The sequence below is a fragment of the Erythranthe guttata genome, chromosome 10, assembly GCF_056151865.1.
Source record: "Erythranthe guttata isolate IM_541 chromosome 10, IM_541, whole genome shotgun sequence".
NCBI lineage: Eukaryota > Viridiplantae > Streptophyta > Magnoliopsida > Lamiales > Phrymaceae > Erythranthe > Erythranthe guttata.
This window is the reverse complement of record NC_142542.1, coordinates 8,039,692-8,053,348: the sequence shown is the minus strand read 5'-3', so window position 1 is coordinate 8,053,348 and position 13,657 is coordinate 8,039,692. Positions and strand designations below refer to the sequence as shown.

Sequence of the window (13,657 nt, the reverse complement as noted above, 5' to 3'; positions counted from 1 at the left end):
TATTTAGAACCCTTGACAGGCGATCTCTTTACCGCTCGATTCGCGGACTGTCACTTTGATTAGACCGTCTTCCCGCCGTTAGGGGGAGGAAAGAACGTTCACACTAACGTTCCTGAAGAACGGCGTGAAGTTGTATGGAATGACCCCACTGTGTCTTATCATGATCCCCTACTTCAGTCAGAGAGTTTGAAGTACGTAGACTCATAGATCTACAGAAAGTAGCCAATAATATGCTTGACTCATTCTCTTACTTAGAAAAAGTGACGAGATCTCATATACCAGCTGCAAACGTGCATGCAAGGATAGATGTCCCGGAAGGAAAAAACGTGGGAAGGCCATCAGTCCCTGCTAACCAATCATATCTCCCTGCCCAGAAGAGGGGGAGACCAATTGGATCAAAGGATTCTCATCCCCGGAAGCGGATGAATGCCCAACAGTTGAATGAGGTTAGCAATAGTAATAATGGGATCCCACCCGATCCATCTCATGAAATAGTTCCGGACTATGGATCCGTCTTGGAGACGAAATCGGGGGACGCCTCGATATTAGTATCCATTCCCGAGAATAGAGAAATCTCGGTTAGTTATTCATGCATGAATGAGGTGTGGCATCGGGATGAAATAATCATCAATGATGTGTTTGCTTACACAATAGCTACTGAAATTGTATAGAGTGATGATATTGAGCCTCGAACAATTGATGAATGTAAACAGAGGGATGATTGGCTGAATTGGGAAAAAACAATCCAGGCTGAGTTTGACTCATTGGTAAAAAGGGGAGTGTTTGGGCCGGTAGCTCCTACACCTCATGAGATATAAGGCTCGTCTCGTAGCACAAGGATTTTCTAAGCGACCTGGGATTGACTTTGAGGAGACATATTCTCATGTTATGGATGTTATTACATTCAGATATCTAGTCAGTTTGGTTGTATCAGAGGAACTGATGACTATGCAGATCATGGATATGGTCACAGCTTATCTATATGGGGATCTAGATACGAGTATATATATGAAAGTTCCTGAAGGACTTCGATTACCCGAAGCAATTAGTTCCAGACCACGGAACACGATCTCAGTTAGGTTAAGACGATCACTTTATGGCTTGAAACAATCTGGAAGAATGTGGTATAATCGCCTAAGTGAATACTTGCTCGGAAGGGGATACGTGAACAATGATATTTGTCCTTGTGTGTTTATTAAGAAAACATGTTCTGGGTTTGCTGTTGTAGCAGTTTATGTTGATGATATGAATTTGATTGGGACTCCTGAAGAAGTCCGTGAAACAGCCCAACTCCTAAAACATGAGTTTGAGATGAAAGATCTCGGTAGGACTAATTTCTGTCTCGGACTTGAAATAGTACACCGTGCTGATGGAATTTTGGTCTATCAATCGAACTACATCCAGAAGATGTTAAGACGCTTTAATGTGGATAAAGCAAAACCATCGAGCATGCCTATGGTAGTCCGATCATTGGATAGGTCGAAGGACCCGTTCCGTCCTGTGGAGGAGGACGAAGAAGTGTTAGCACTTGAAGTGCCGTACCTAAGTGCAATAGGCGCATTATTGTACTAATTAGCTCAATGTACTCGACCTGATATCGCATTTGCGGTAAATTTGCTAGCAAGGTTTAGCTCAGCACCAACACGCCGCCATTGGAATGGTGTAAAGGACGTATTTCGTTACCTTAAGGGTTTAATAGACATGGGTTTGTTCTATCCCTATGCATCATTAAAGGATGCAAAGCTTGTGGGTTATGCTGACGTTGGGTATCTGTCAGACCCACATAAACCTCGTTCCCAAACTGGATATGTGTTTACCATTGGGAACACAACTGTGTCTTGGAGGTCTACAAAACAGACCTTAGCTGCCACCTCATCGAATCATGCAGAGATTTTAGCACTTCACGAGGCAGTGCGTGAATGTACATGGCTTAGAGCCATGAATGGGCATATTCGAGATTCCCGTGGATTGGCTACCATAGAAGATCCTACGATCATATTCGAGGATAATGCTGCGTGCATTGAGCAAATGAAGACGTGCTTCATTAAAGGTAACAACACCAAGCATATAGCTCCAAAGTTTTTCTTCAATAAGCAACAACAAGAGCTCAAACAAATAATGATCCAGCAGATCAGAAGTCAGGATAATTACGCTGATTTATTTACTAAGTCATTACCTAAAGTAACTTTTGAAAAGCATGTTAAGGCTATTGGCCTACGTAGATTATCTGAGCTCGCTCCCTTATAGACATCAGGGGGAGTTAACTTGAGGGGGAGTACCCTGTAGGTACTCAGTATCCAGAAGATACGTAGATGCCCTGTTGTACTCTTTTTCCTTTTTGCGGGATTTATTTTCCCACAGGGTTTTTGGTTACCCGCTAAGGTTTTAACGAGGCAATATATGCTGATTGGAAAGATTGTGCGTTGTACTATTTTTCCTAACCGAGGTTGTTTTTTTCCACTAGGTTTTATTACTCGGAAGGTTTTAATCAGGCAACATGAAATGCACAATAGTGGATTTGATAGGAATCCCGAAGGGGGAGTGTTGTAAATAATGTGTGTGTGGGGTTTCCTAACATAACCACCCAACTCCCCACTAGATCACTAACCTACCCCATGTCTTCCCATTATGTGTGAGTGGTAGAGTAACCTCTTTTGTAACTTCTCTTGTAACTCCCGGTGGGTTTTCACCTATATAATGGAATTCTCCCTCCCCCATATTTACACCCTTATTAATCTCTGTACGGATTTTTGTCTTTGCATTCTCTCTCTATCTTTTATTATTGTTGTCATACTTTAATTTCCACAATCATCAAACCGAAGAGCAATACCATTAGGGCGATTTACAACAATTACGTTTTTATTTTATGTTATTCTGTTAAAAAAAAACTGGTATTGTCGTGATTCACGCTCTGATTTCCCAGTCTCTCTGACTCGAGCTTAACCCGTAGGGTGCACTTTGTCGCCTAGTCTCTTGAGCTAACTAGCTTGGGAGTTTCCTGGACTAAAGTCCGATACATGAGTCAGAGAGATAATACGGTGGTATCGAGCCTTGCACAAGTCACGATTATTCCCGTTCCAAAAAAAAGAGAGAGAAGAAAGAAAAAGTTGTGATGAAAATCACCAAAAAACAATTATTGTTGTTTTTTTTTTCTATTGAATAAATAGACCTACTTACGCCCAATTCGAGTTTTTGAATTTCAGAATCAAGACTTACTTTTCGTCCACATTTCTACTCAAAACCCTCGATGATTGTGCTTTGTGTTTGATTACGGATTCTTGAGTCTATCTAATATTTTGGTGTACAAACAACTAATTGAGTCGGTAGGAAAGTCGAATATCTTATGCCGTATGTTATTCTAAGATTTTAGGTTATCTAGATCATTTTATCTTTGGAATCAATAGTTATGCTTTGACCAATCCGGCAACTTTGCGGGTGTGTTGTCTGAAAATCCTCACGAGACACAACTCGTACTTTGGGGGTACCCAGGGGTTCAAAGGTTTATTGCATACGCTAAATGCAATCGTGATTTACGTTAGTGGTCTAGATTTAGTTTGTTGTTTTTCTTCTTTTATGTTGTAGTTTGGTTTGATTTACTCAGGACGAGTGAAGATCTAAGTTTGAGGGTGTGATAAGTGCTCATTTTGCACGATTTGTACTTATCGAATCTTGAGTTCTGGTATTCGTTTGTCCGAGTTTCGGCTTTATTTGTACATATTATCCTTTTCTTGTTTTATTTCTATTTTTAGGTTTTGTTAGCTATTTTTGCCGAGTCGAAGTCATTCGAAAGCGAAACCAATTTTTCAAGCCAAATTTAGTGTCTAAGAAGACCCAGATTGCGATACAAGGAATGTGTATCGCGATCTGGGGTTGTCAAGTAGGCTTTCTGATCCAGACCCAGATCGCGATCCAACAATCCCGTATCGCGATCTGGGGGTTGTCACAGTAGCCTTTTCGCTCAAGAACCAATTTTGATCCGGCAATCCCGTATTGCGATCGGGGGTTGTCACAGTAGCCTTTTAGCTCAAGATCCAGATCGCAATCCAGCAGCTTCGTATCGCGATCTGGAGGGTCTCACAGTGCAATTTTGCTTCAGACCCAGATTGAGATACACAACTCCGGATCGCGATCTGGAAAGGCGGTGGGCAGTTCCCCGAGGCCGCCAGATCGCGATCTAGGCACGATTTTTGAGAGAAGATATTTTTAAATGCAAAGCTTCTTCAAGCTTCTTCAGGAAGCTTTGCATTAACTACAAATAAGAAGGCCCTTTCATTTTTCATTCTTCTTCGACTTTTTACGGTTTTCGACAGTTATTTGCGGGAATCTTCGACGGGGGTTTCGACTTGGGTTTTTCTTACGTAATTTGTTTACATTTTGTTCTTCATTTCTTGTGTACATTCTTTTGACATTATGTTTGTTATGAACTAAGAACATTTTCTTCTAGGGTAATGAAAACTTGTATATATTGATTTCGATCTCTATTTATGTTATATATTTGTCATGTTTTGATTTCGTTTATGTTTTCCTGTATTAAATGCTTCTGATTGATTGATCATCTCTCGGATTGATATTAAATAGGAATGAACTCGAGAGAGGATTTCTTGTTTGAAATTAGGAAAACATAGCTCGTGTTGTGGAAACGGAGACGTGATGCACCTCGGGTAGCCCTTGAGGACTTGACCTAAATGCTCTCTTAATATCAGGTTCTGAACGGAGACTTCGGACCTGTGGGTAGACTCTAACTACACTGGAGACGGGGGTTAGAGTATTTTAGCGTCTGGATTAACGAATAGGAATTTGACCTTAGATAACGGATTTGTAGATCATTGTTGATTATACATTCGTGGATTTTGCCCTAGAAGTCCCTTTTAAATCGAAACCTCCCGTTAAGAGTTGTTGCGATTCTATTTACGTATATTCTATATATTTGCATGTTCACAATCTTGTTTGTTGTTAATATAGGGTTTATCACCATTCCAACCATTTACGATCAGCTAGATAATATAACGATAATATAATTACATTACTCAACATGTGAACCTATAGGTCCCTGTGGATCGATATCTGAAACCACTGTTCTACAAAATGTGATACTGTACACATGCGGTAATTTATACGTGAGGAAAACGCGTATCAGGTTTTCCAGAACCAGGATGGGTAATCCATCGGTTACAAACATTTTGCTAGCCATTTTTCTTTATATGGTCCAAAGCAATCTTTTTTTTAGGAAGAAAAATTAATGAAGAGAACTGTACCTAATTAGTATTATACAAAAAGGAATAAAGAATATTTGTTTGACTGATTATTAAAAAAAAAACTTAATTGTGTGTATTGGTTATGAATAAAGAATATTTGTTAAATGTTATTTTTATTAATTAAGTGAAAATAGAAACTATTGAAACTTGAGCCCATATTAAATTAATAATTACCAGCCTGAAAAACTCTTTCAAGAGTAAAATTCAGGATTAAGCAATCATCTAGATCAATATTAATTTTGTCACGTTTCAATTATACAAGTCACTAGTTTTTTCTTCTTTTATTCATTTGCTTTTGTAGATTTTGGCTTGGTTGGATTTGTGTTTCGGTTTCAGGGTTTACGGTTTCGGTTACGTTTTATATTTTTGGTTCGGATTTCAGTTCGGTTTTAGAGTTTAGGGTTACGGTTTATGTTTTTAGTTCCGATTTCAGTTCGGTTTTGGGTTTGTCTGATTTTGGACCCAGATAATTTGTTCATTTGAATGGGTCCAATTCCACCATCAACTTGAGGCGGCCCAATAGTGGTGTTGGCCCACACATTCACTAAAGCCCGGTTTATGAAGAAGCTTTTAGACTTTCATTTTCACTGTCCATCTTGGGTAGTCAATCTTGTTCGCTCCCTAGATAATTTGGCATGTACATAATTTTACTCTGAGCCGCTTTATCCGCCAATGAGTGTTGCATTTCAGGCTATAAATATTTGCTGTAGGGAAAGGGTAACATACAAATTCATGATTTTCCTTCATTTTTTGTCATCATTCTTCTGTCAGAGAACGATACAGTCTTAGTGAGGGGTGATTAAACATAGAATTATGAGTGTGTTCGAGAGAAATTTTTTGAGTTATGGGATGGCCAGTCAGATATAGATTTTCTGGGTTGAGTGTGGTGAATTGATCAGTCTCAAGTAGAGAAGTTGACACCTATTGGAGTCACCGCCAATTGAATTGATAGACGTGGATTGGATAATTAGGAACTGAGCCGTTGTTGTACATACAACTCCATATGTAGGAGTTATTATTGTTTCGAACGAGTACCCAACATGTTTCGGTTTCGGTTTTTGTTCAGTTTCAGTTTCAAACTTTGGTTATGATTGGATTTTCCTCCATCTAATTAATTTATAATGGGGTTTTCTCAAATGGCCCAATATTGTCCAAAGTATTTACTAACAATGAAAAAAGTTAGTGTTAGAGTTGATAAATGAAGGCTAAAAAAAATTCATTATTAACAAAATATAAACACAAATAATTGTTAATTGCAAAGAAAACAAAGTATAATATGTTTAAGTATTCCATTGTTAAATAAGACTAGATTCTATGTACACAATTTAGCAAAAATTAGCAATCTAATTATATATTTATACATTTCATAAATTGAATAATATTATTTTGGTAGATCAGACTAAGCACGGTACATAACTAAAAGATATATAGAAAAATTAACACGACACGTGCAATGCACGGACACCTGCCTAGCTCAAATACAAAATAATAGAAACTGAAAACACACTACATGATTTAATTTCTTCCTAACGGAAAAAAACAACTCTTTAGACCAATAACCATTTCATACCCCTTTTCACTAGATTGTTGTTATCTTCTTCAATTTCTTGAACTTGCCTCTCGTCATTTAAAAACGGTTTTTTCAAGAAATTCATAAACCAAATAGCCGAGATCTTTGGGTACCTCGTTAATCCATTCTTGTAGTCCACGTAAATCATCCCAAATCGAACTGTATATCCTTCGGCCCATTCGTAATTATCAACTAATGACCACACAAAATATCCCTTAACCCTTGCACCCTTGCTGAAAAAAAATGAATAAATCGATCCAAAACCATATTAGAAAAATTTTTTTTTTGTCAAGATATATATATATATATAGAAGGAATAGAGACTTACTCAATGGCTTCCTTCATCGCGGCGAGATGGTCTTGATGATATTTGATCCTTTTCTTATCAACACGAGCCTGAGTAATTGTTAAGCTCTTATCATTTACTTCACAATAACCTACATGGAAAAAAAAAAAGAGTAATTAGTAATTTTAATGGAAATCGTGTAGTACTCTTCTTTTTTTATAAATTTAATTAATTACCGTTCTCCGTAACATAAATCAATGGATCATTATATACTTCATACGTGTGCACTATCAGCTTGTAGAATCCTTCGGGGACAACGAACAACCATTTCGAACCACCCTGATGGAGCAGAGTGATATTTTAGCAATTAATATGCATATAATTTTTATTTTTTATCATAGCCTTATATAATATATATGTAATTGTATTAACTACTACGAAATACCCCTACGTACCTGCTCCCCAATTGGAATACCATTTCGTTCGGCTAGAAAACATAAAACAAAACAAAGTTCATAATTATTACAAAATTCAAAACTCGAATATAAATTGATTAAAGTATGCAAATTGAAAAAATAAAATTAATTACTACTTACTGAGGAAAGCAGCTTCTTGATCAGTATAATAAGTTGGTGGGGTACCGTTTGGGGTAGGTTTGTAAGTCACATAATTTGTGGTGTAATAATTTAAACCAATAAAATCAAATGATCCTTTTACTAACTTCTTCTGCTCCTCTGTAAATACCGGTAGCCGGTTTCCTAGTCGTTCCCTCATAACAGGTGGATAATCACCTGTCACCATCGGTGCTACAAACCTGAAAACACATGTCAAACAAATTTATTTTTTGTATTATTCTTTCATATTCATTATTTTTAGGAATGGAAAGTGAGCAAGTCTGATTGAAATCATCACGTTGAAACTATGTTTGCACGGACACGAAAACGGTGATATGAGAAAAATAGGGAAACGAACACGGGAAAACGGCATATATATCCCAAAAACCAAAAATGGGGTTGAAGGAGATTGTGGATACGTGTACATATTAAAATTATAAGGGATTTAATTTTATATATGAATTATTATTATATATTTTCAAACAACACATATTCAAAGTATATTTTACTATCAACTATCAATTTGCAATTGATCATTAAATCGTACAAATAATTAGGGAAGCAATAAAAATATTTGAAAATTTGCTATTCAAACATGTTTATTAACTTTTTCGAAATTGCAAAATGGCCCATAATGTGTCCGGCAGCAGGTGTCCTCGAGTGCCCGATACGAAACGTAAACGAAACACGAAAACGTTAAGAAGTTGAAGTTTTCGTGCTACATAGCTTTGAAATAATTCAATTTTTTCGAAAGTAAAAACTAACTCTAGTTATATTCCAAACGAAAATAAAAAAGAGAAATTAGCAAAAACTGGAAACCAAAATTTCGGAAATTGAAATGAAAAAGCTTGTTCCAGAAAAACTTTAGAAAAACAACCCGATGGAATTTGGCGGAAATCAGAAATTTCATTTGTTTTATTCATCGATGATATAAAATACATAATAGTATTAATATTATAATGTAATTTTTGGATTTTTTTTTTATAAAAAAATTCATATTTTTTTCAAATTAAAATCTTAATGAAATCGGTATCTCACATATATTACGATTATGATCCATAATAACAAGTAAATCAATTTTTTTGGAATTCGAAATAAAAAATATATTCCCTCATAATTTGAATTATTAAAAATAAGAAGTGAAATAATATTAATTACCATCCCCACATAAAATCAACAGCCCTTGAAGCAGCTTTTTTATCTTCTTCAGTGTCTGTTAAAGGTTCAAACCACTTTGATACATGCGTGACACCTATTGTGCCTCCTTGGACCTCCTGTAGTACAACACAAATTAAAAGAAAATTTATTTATTTTAATTTGTATATTTCGTCACAAAAGTATTTAATGTTACATAACATCTGTTAAAGAAAATAACTAATTTATATATAACACATTGTAATTAAGAAGAAAATTATTAATATTTAATGTATACAGGTGATTAATTACTTGATAATCTCTTCTGTATATTTCAACAGCAGCTGCATGAGCAAGAATTAAATGGTGTGCAACCAAATAGGGTTCCGTCCCAGGGTTCGATCGACCGAGCACACTTTGGTCAACTCCACGAGCACATCTGTGTGTCGTCGTTTCGGATGAACTTCCTCCGGTTGAATACGAACCGTGGTTAGGTGGAAAGGATCCACTTATGTAACCATGGTGGGTGTATGTCCACGACTCATTTGTCGTGATCCAATGTTTTACACGGTCACCGAACTCGAAGAAGCACACTTCTGCAAACTCCGCAAAATCTTGCCTGGCATCGAGATTAAAATTATTTCATATTTTACATAATTGTTACATAATTGTAAATAAGCTGAAAATACTAGTAATATTCAACTACTTACACTATTTTTGGGCTTTCAAAGCCACCATACTCGTATTGCAAGCAACTTGGAGTATCCCAGTGGAATATAGTTACATAGGGCTCAATTCCTAATAAAAAAAATAAAAAAAAAATTAGGAAAATATATTGTACATTTGTTTGTGTGCTGAAAGTTGGAATGAAATTTCCAATTTCCGCCGATTCCGATAAAAACAATTTTGGAATAATGTTTTTCATTATGATTTCCGGAATTCCAATTTCCGATATTATTTGATTTTTTTTTTTGGATTGGAATTGAAATTATATAAAAAGATATTTTGAAATTTTCGATTTTTCGATCCGATTTCATTTCCGAAAATTCCGATTTTTTTCCCCAAAAAATACGCCAATATATATATATATATATATATGTATGCAAATATCTAATATCTTATTTAGTGTTTGATGTTTACTAATAAAATTAATTAATATATATATATATATATATATATATATATATATATATATATATATATATATATATATATATATATATATATATATATATATATATATATATATAAAAAAAACCTTGGGAGAGCAACAGGTCTATGATATCATTATAGAACTTTACGCCATCTCTATTAACACCAGCCGCCAATCTCCCACCTAAAGTAGAAATAATTAATACTTAATTAATGAATATTCTTTTAATTTTATATATATATATATATATATATATATATATATATATATATATATATATGTGTGTGTGTGTGTGTATGTGTGTGTGAGAGAGAGAGAGAATTAATTAGAATACACGTACCTGGCAATATTCTGGTCCATGCAATTGAAAACCTGTAAGCATCTAAGCCTAACTTTTTTATCAAAGCAACATCTTCCTGCAAACCAATTACTTCATTCTCTCAATTTGTGAAATTAATTAAGTAATATACCCAAACACGATTATCGATTATTAGGAATAAAATTAATAAAACTAATACGTACGCGGGAATATAATTTTTAATGCTGATTAATTAATTACGTACCTTGAATCTGTGATAGTGGTCAATAGCTAGACAACCGTTGCTACCATCGGATATTCTACCTGCCATTCCCATACACAATACTAATTAAGAGACGAATTATAAATACAAATATATATATCTGTGTGTTTAGTAACTAATTTTTTATATTGACAGGAAAATAAAATAAAAAATAAACATTTTTTTATACATTTATACAAATAATTTATGTGCAATTTTGAAAATAATATGATATATACTAATGATCAACATTTGCTAAATTATTACTTATGGTTTTTTTTTTTTTTTAAGTAATAATGAGTTGTTAGATTAATTTTACGGGTATGAATTGAAACAAAGTGTTCGAATTTTGCCAATTTCTTTAAAAAAATTCCAACTACGGATCGGTCCTTTTTTTTAAATCTCTAAAAATCTCAATGTCCGACTTTTCAATATCTTGTTATTAGAACATAAATGAGATTCCAATTTTCGACCAATTTGAATTAATTTCCGAAATTATTCTAAAAAAGTTCAATTTTGTTTTGCAAAATTACACTTATAACATCAATATCATTAATTATACATTTTATTAATATCAATATTATTATATAACTTTGAATCGTAGTATTATAAAAAAAAAAAAAATCAATATAAAGTTGAGGTTACAGCCTGATTTTATTTGGTCAAAGGAAAAAAAAACAGCCTAATTTTATAAAGGAAGGCTTGGGACCAAAATGGATTAAATTCAGACATTAAAAAAAAATTAAATCCATCCACGTGTCACGAGGTAATCACATCCGTTTTGCAACAAAGAAAAAAAAAAAAAAACAGGCAATCCGTTTTTAATTTATTCTCTAATTGAGAAAATATATTATTGTATAGTAAAACAAAAGGATGATATTTAAAGAAAGAGAAAAGATTACCAGGTTTGGTTAGGGTGTAGGTGTCCCAAACACTCATGGATTTTCCAGCCTCCTTATAAGCACCTTCTATCTGAAATTAAATAATTAATTAATTAATTAGTCACTAATTACTCATTAGTTAATATGTTAAGCAATGGGTAATCACAGAAATCAGCGCAGAAAACACAATATACCTGATAAGAAGAAGTAGCAGCACCAAAAACAAAATCCCTGTGGAAGTCATGTCTACTTATCTTGCTGTTCGAGTACTTCGACGACTTCGACACCGGTGCACCTGCACTGCTTGCCATTGTATTTGCGTGTGTGTATGTGTGTTCTTGAGTAAGAGAGAGAAAGATATCTAGAGAGAGAGAGAGAGAGAAACATATGAGAATAACTACATGCTCATATATATTTATAGGGCTACGTATGACACTGATTACGACTAAAAAAGAAGTTCACGTGTTGTATATGTTTTCTCTAATTTTATCGCTGGGTCGAATATACATTAAAAAATAAGGGTAAATGGCGAAAAGCCTCATCACATGTGACTTAAATGTATTTTGGTCCACAAAAAAAATAGTCTCTCAATTAAGTCCATCCCCATGTCTTTAGTCTAAAATACCCTCAATAATATAATTCTTATCAATTCCACCCATTATGCTCTAACTTCGTTAATATTACACATTGACCCCGGATTTAAACAAATATATCACATTAACCCCCAAAACTTTTTTTTTTCAGAAAATAATTTTTTTTCTGAAATGTTTTTTTTCCGGCCAGATTTCAGCGTTGATTTTTTATTTTTTTTTTGAATTTTTTTCCGGCCGGTCAACCACCGTTGACCGCCGGTCTCCGGCGTTGACTTTTTTTTTTTTTTTTTTGATTTTTTTTCTTAGAAAAAAAATATTTTAATTAATATTACTGTCTTGGCTACTAAATTACTGTCTCAGACAGTAATATTACTGTTTGGGACAGTAATATTATGAATATTATTTTTTCGAACAGTAATATTATTAATATCACTGTCTAAGACTGTTAAATTACTGTTGAAGACAGTAATTTAACATCCAAGGCAGTAATATTAATTAAAATAATTTGTTTAAGGAAAAAAATTAAAAAAAAAAAAAGTCAATTAACAGTTAAATTACTGTCTCCGCCAGTTAAATAACTGCCCGAGACAGTAATTTAGCAACGAATACAGTAATATTAATTAAAAATATTTTTTTAAGAATAAAAAAGTCAATTAACAGTTAAATTACTGTCTCCGACAGTTAAATAACTGCTGGAGACAGTAATTTAGCAACGAATACAGTAATATTAATTAAAATATTTTTGAAGAAAAAAAAAAAAGAGTCAATTAACCGTTAAATTACTGTCTCCGACAGTTAAATAATTGCCGGAGACAGTAATTTAGCAGCCAAGACAGTAATATTAATTAAAATATTTTTTTTAAGAAAAAACAAAATTATAAAAAAAAAAAAAAAAAAAAGTCAACGCCGGTCAACGACGGCGACCGGCGGTCTCCGGTGGTGGCGGGTCAAAATTGGGGTTAAAATTGGAATTAGGGTTAAAATTGGTTAATTGGGCTAAATTGGGGTGTAAATCATGAAATTGAAGTTAAATTGGGTTTCAATGAATTGAGGGTAATTTTGATATATATAAAAGGATTTTCCTTATTTGCAAATAAGTTTGAATGGGCCGGATTTATTTGAAAGACAAAAAAGTTGGATGTCCCTCTTTTAATTAAGTGCCCTTGTCATGGGCCTATTTGCCATTACCCCAAACAATAAAGTTGAAAAATTAATTTAATGGCAAAAATTATTGTTATAAGATTTTGTTATAGGATGAATTTAAATTTTAGAGATTCGCCGGCCCCTTTGGAAAAAAAATATTTATGACTTTTTTTGACAAATCAAGAGGATAGGGGATTTGTTCGGCCCTACACCCAGTGATAAACATCGGGTGAGTCTTCTGCTGCAACGTGTGTTTTTTTTATATTTTATAATAGATTCCCCGCTAGGGTTTACCTTTAGGGGTTTTAGAAAAATAAAAAAAGGAACACGTGGCAATAGAAGACCTACCCGGTGTTTATCACCGAGTGTAGGATCGAAAGAACCCGGATAGGGGAAAAACCATCTGTAGCCAATCACGCATTGCATGTATACTCATTTTTGATAATTTGTTGTCACCACTTAAAAAAC

At 34.2% G+C, this 13,657-nt stretch overlaps 1 protein-coding gene across 1 annotated transcript; it reads right to left on the bottom strand.

Annotated features, from left to right (window-relative positions):
* Window positions 1-6,602: 6,602 nt before the first annotated feature.
* Window positions 6,603-11,830, bottom strand: LOC105969307 (oleuropein beta-glucosidase). Its single transcript, XM_012994058.2, has 13 exons — window positions 11,648-11,830; window positions 11,475-11,544; window positions 10,576-10,634; window positions 10,353-10,428; window positions 10,118-10,195; window positions 9,570-9,657; window positions 9,172-9,478; window positions 8,884-8,999; window positions 7,708-7,925; window positions 7,567-7,598; window positions 7,348-7,450; window positions 7,154-7,262; window positions 6,603-7,058 (listed from the first exon to the last, which is right to left on the bottom strand). The coding sequence occupies exons 1-13, from the start codon at window positions 11,762-11,764 to the stop codon at window positions 6,803-6,805; spliced, it is 1,629 nt and encodes a 542-aa protein (XP_012849512.2). The 5' UTR covers window positions 11,765-11,830; the 3' UTR covers window positions 6,603-6,802.
* Between the last annotated feature and the right edge of the window lie 1,827 nt (window positions 11,831-13,657).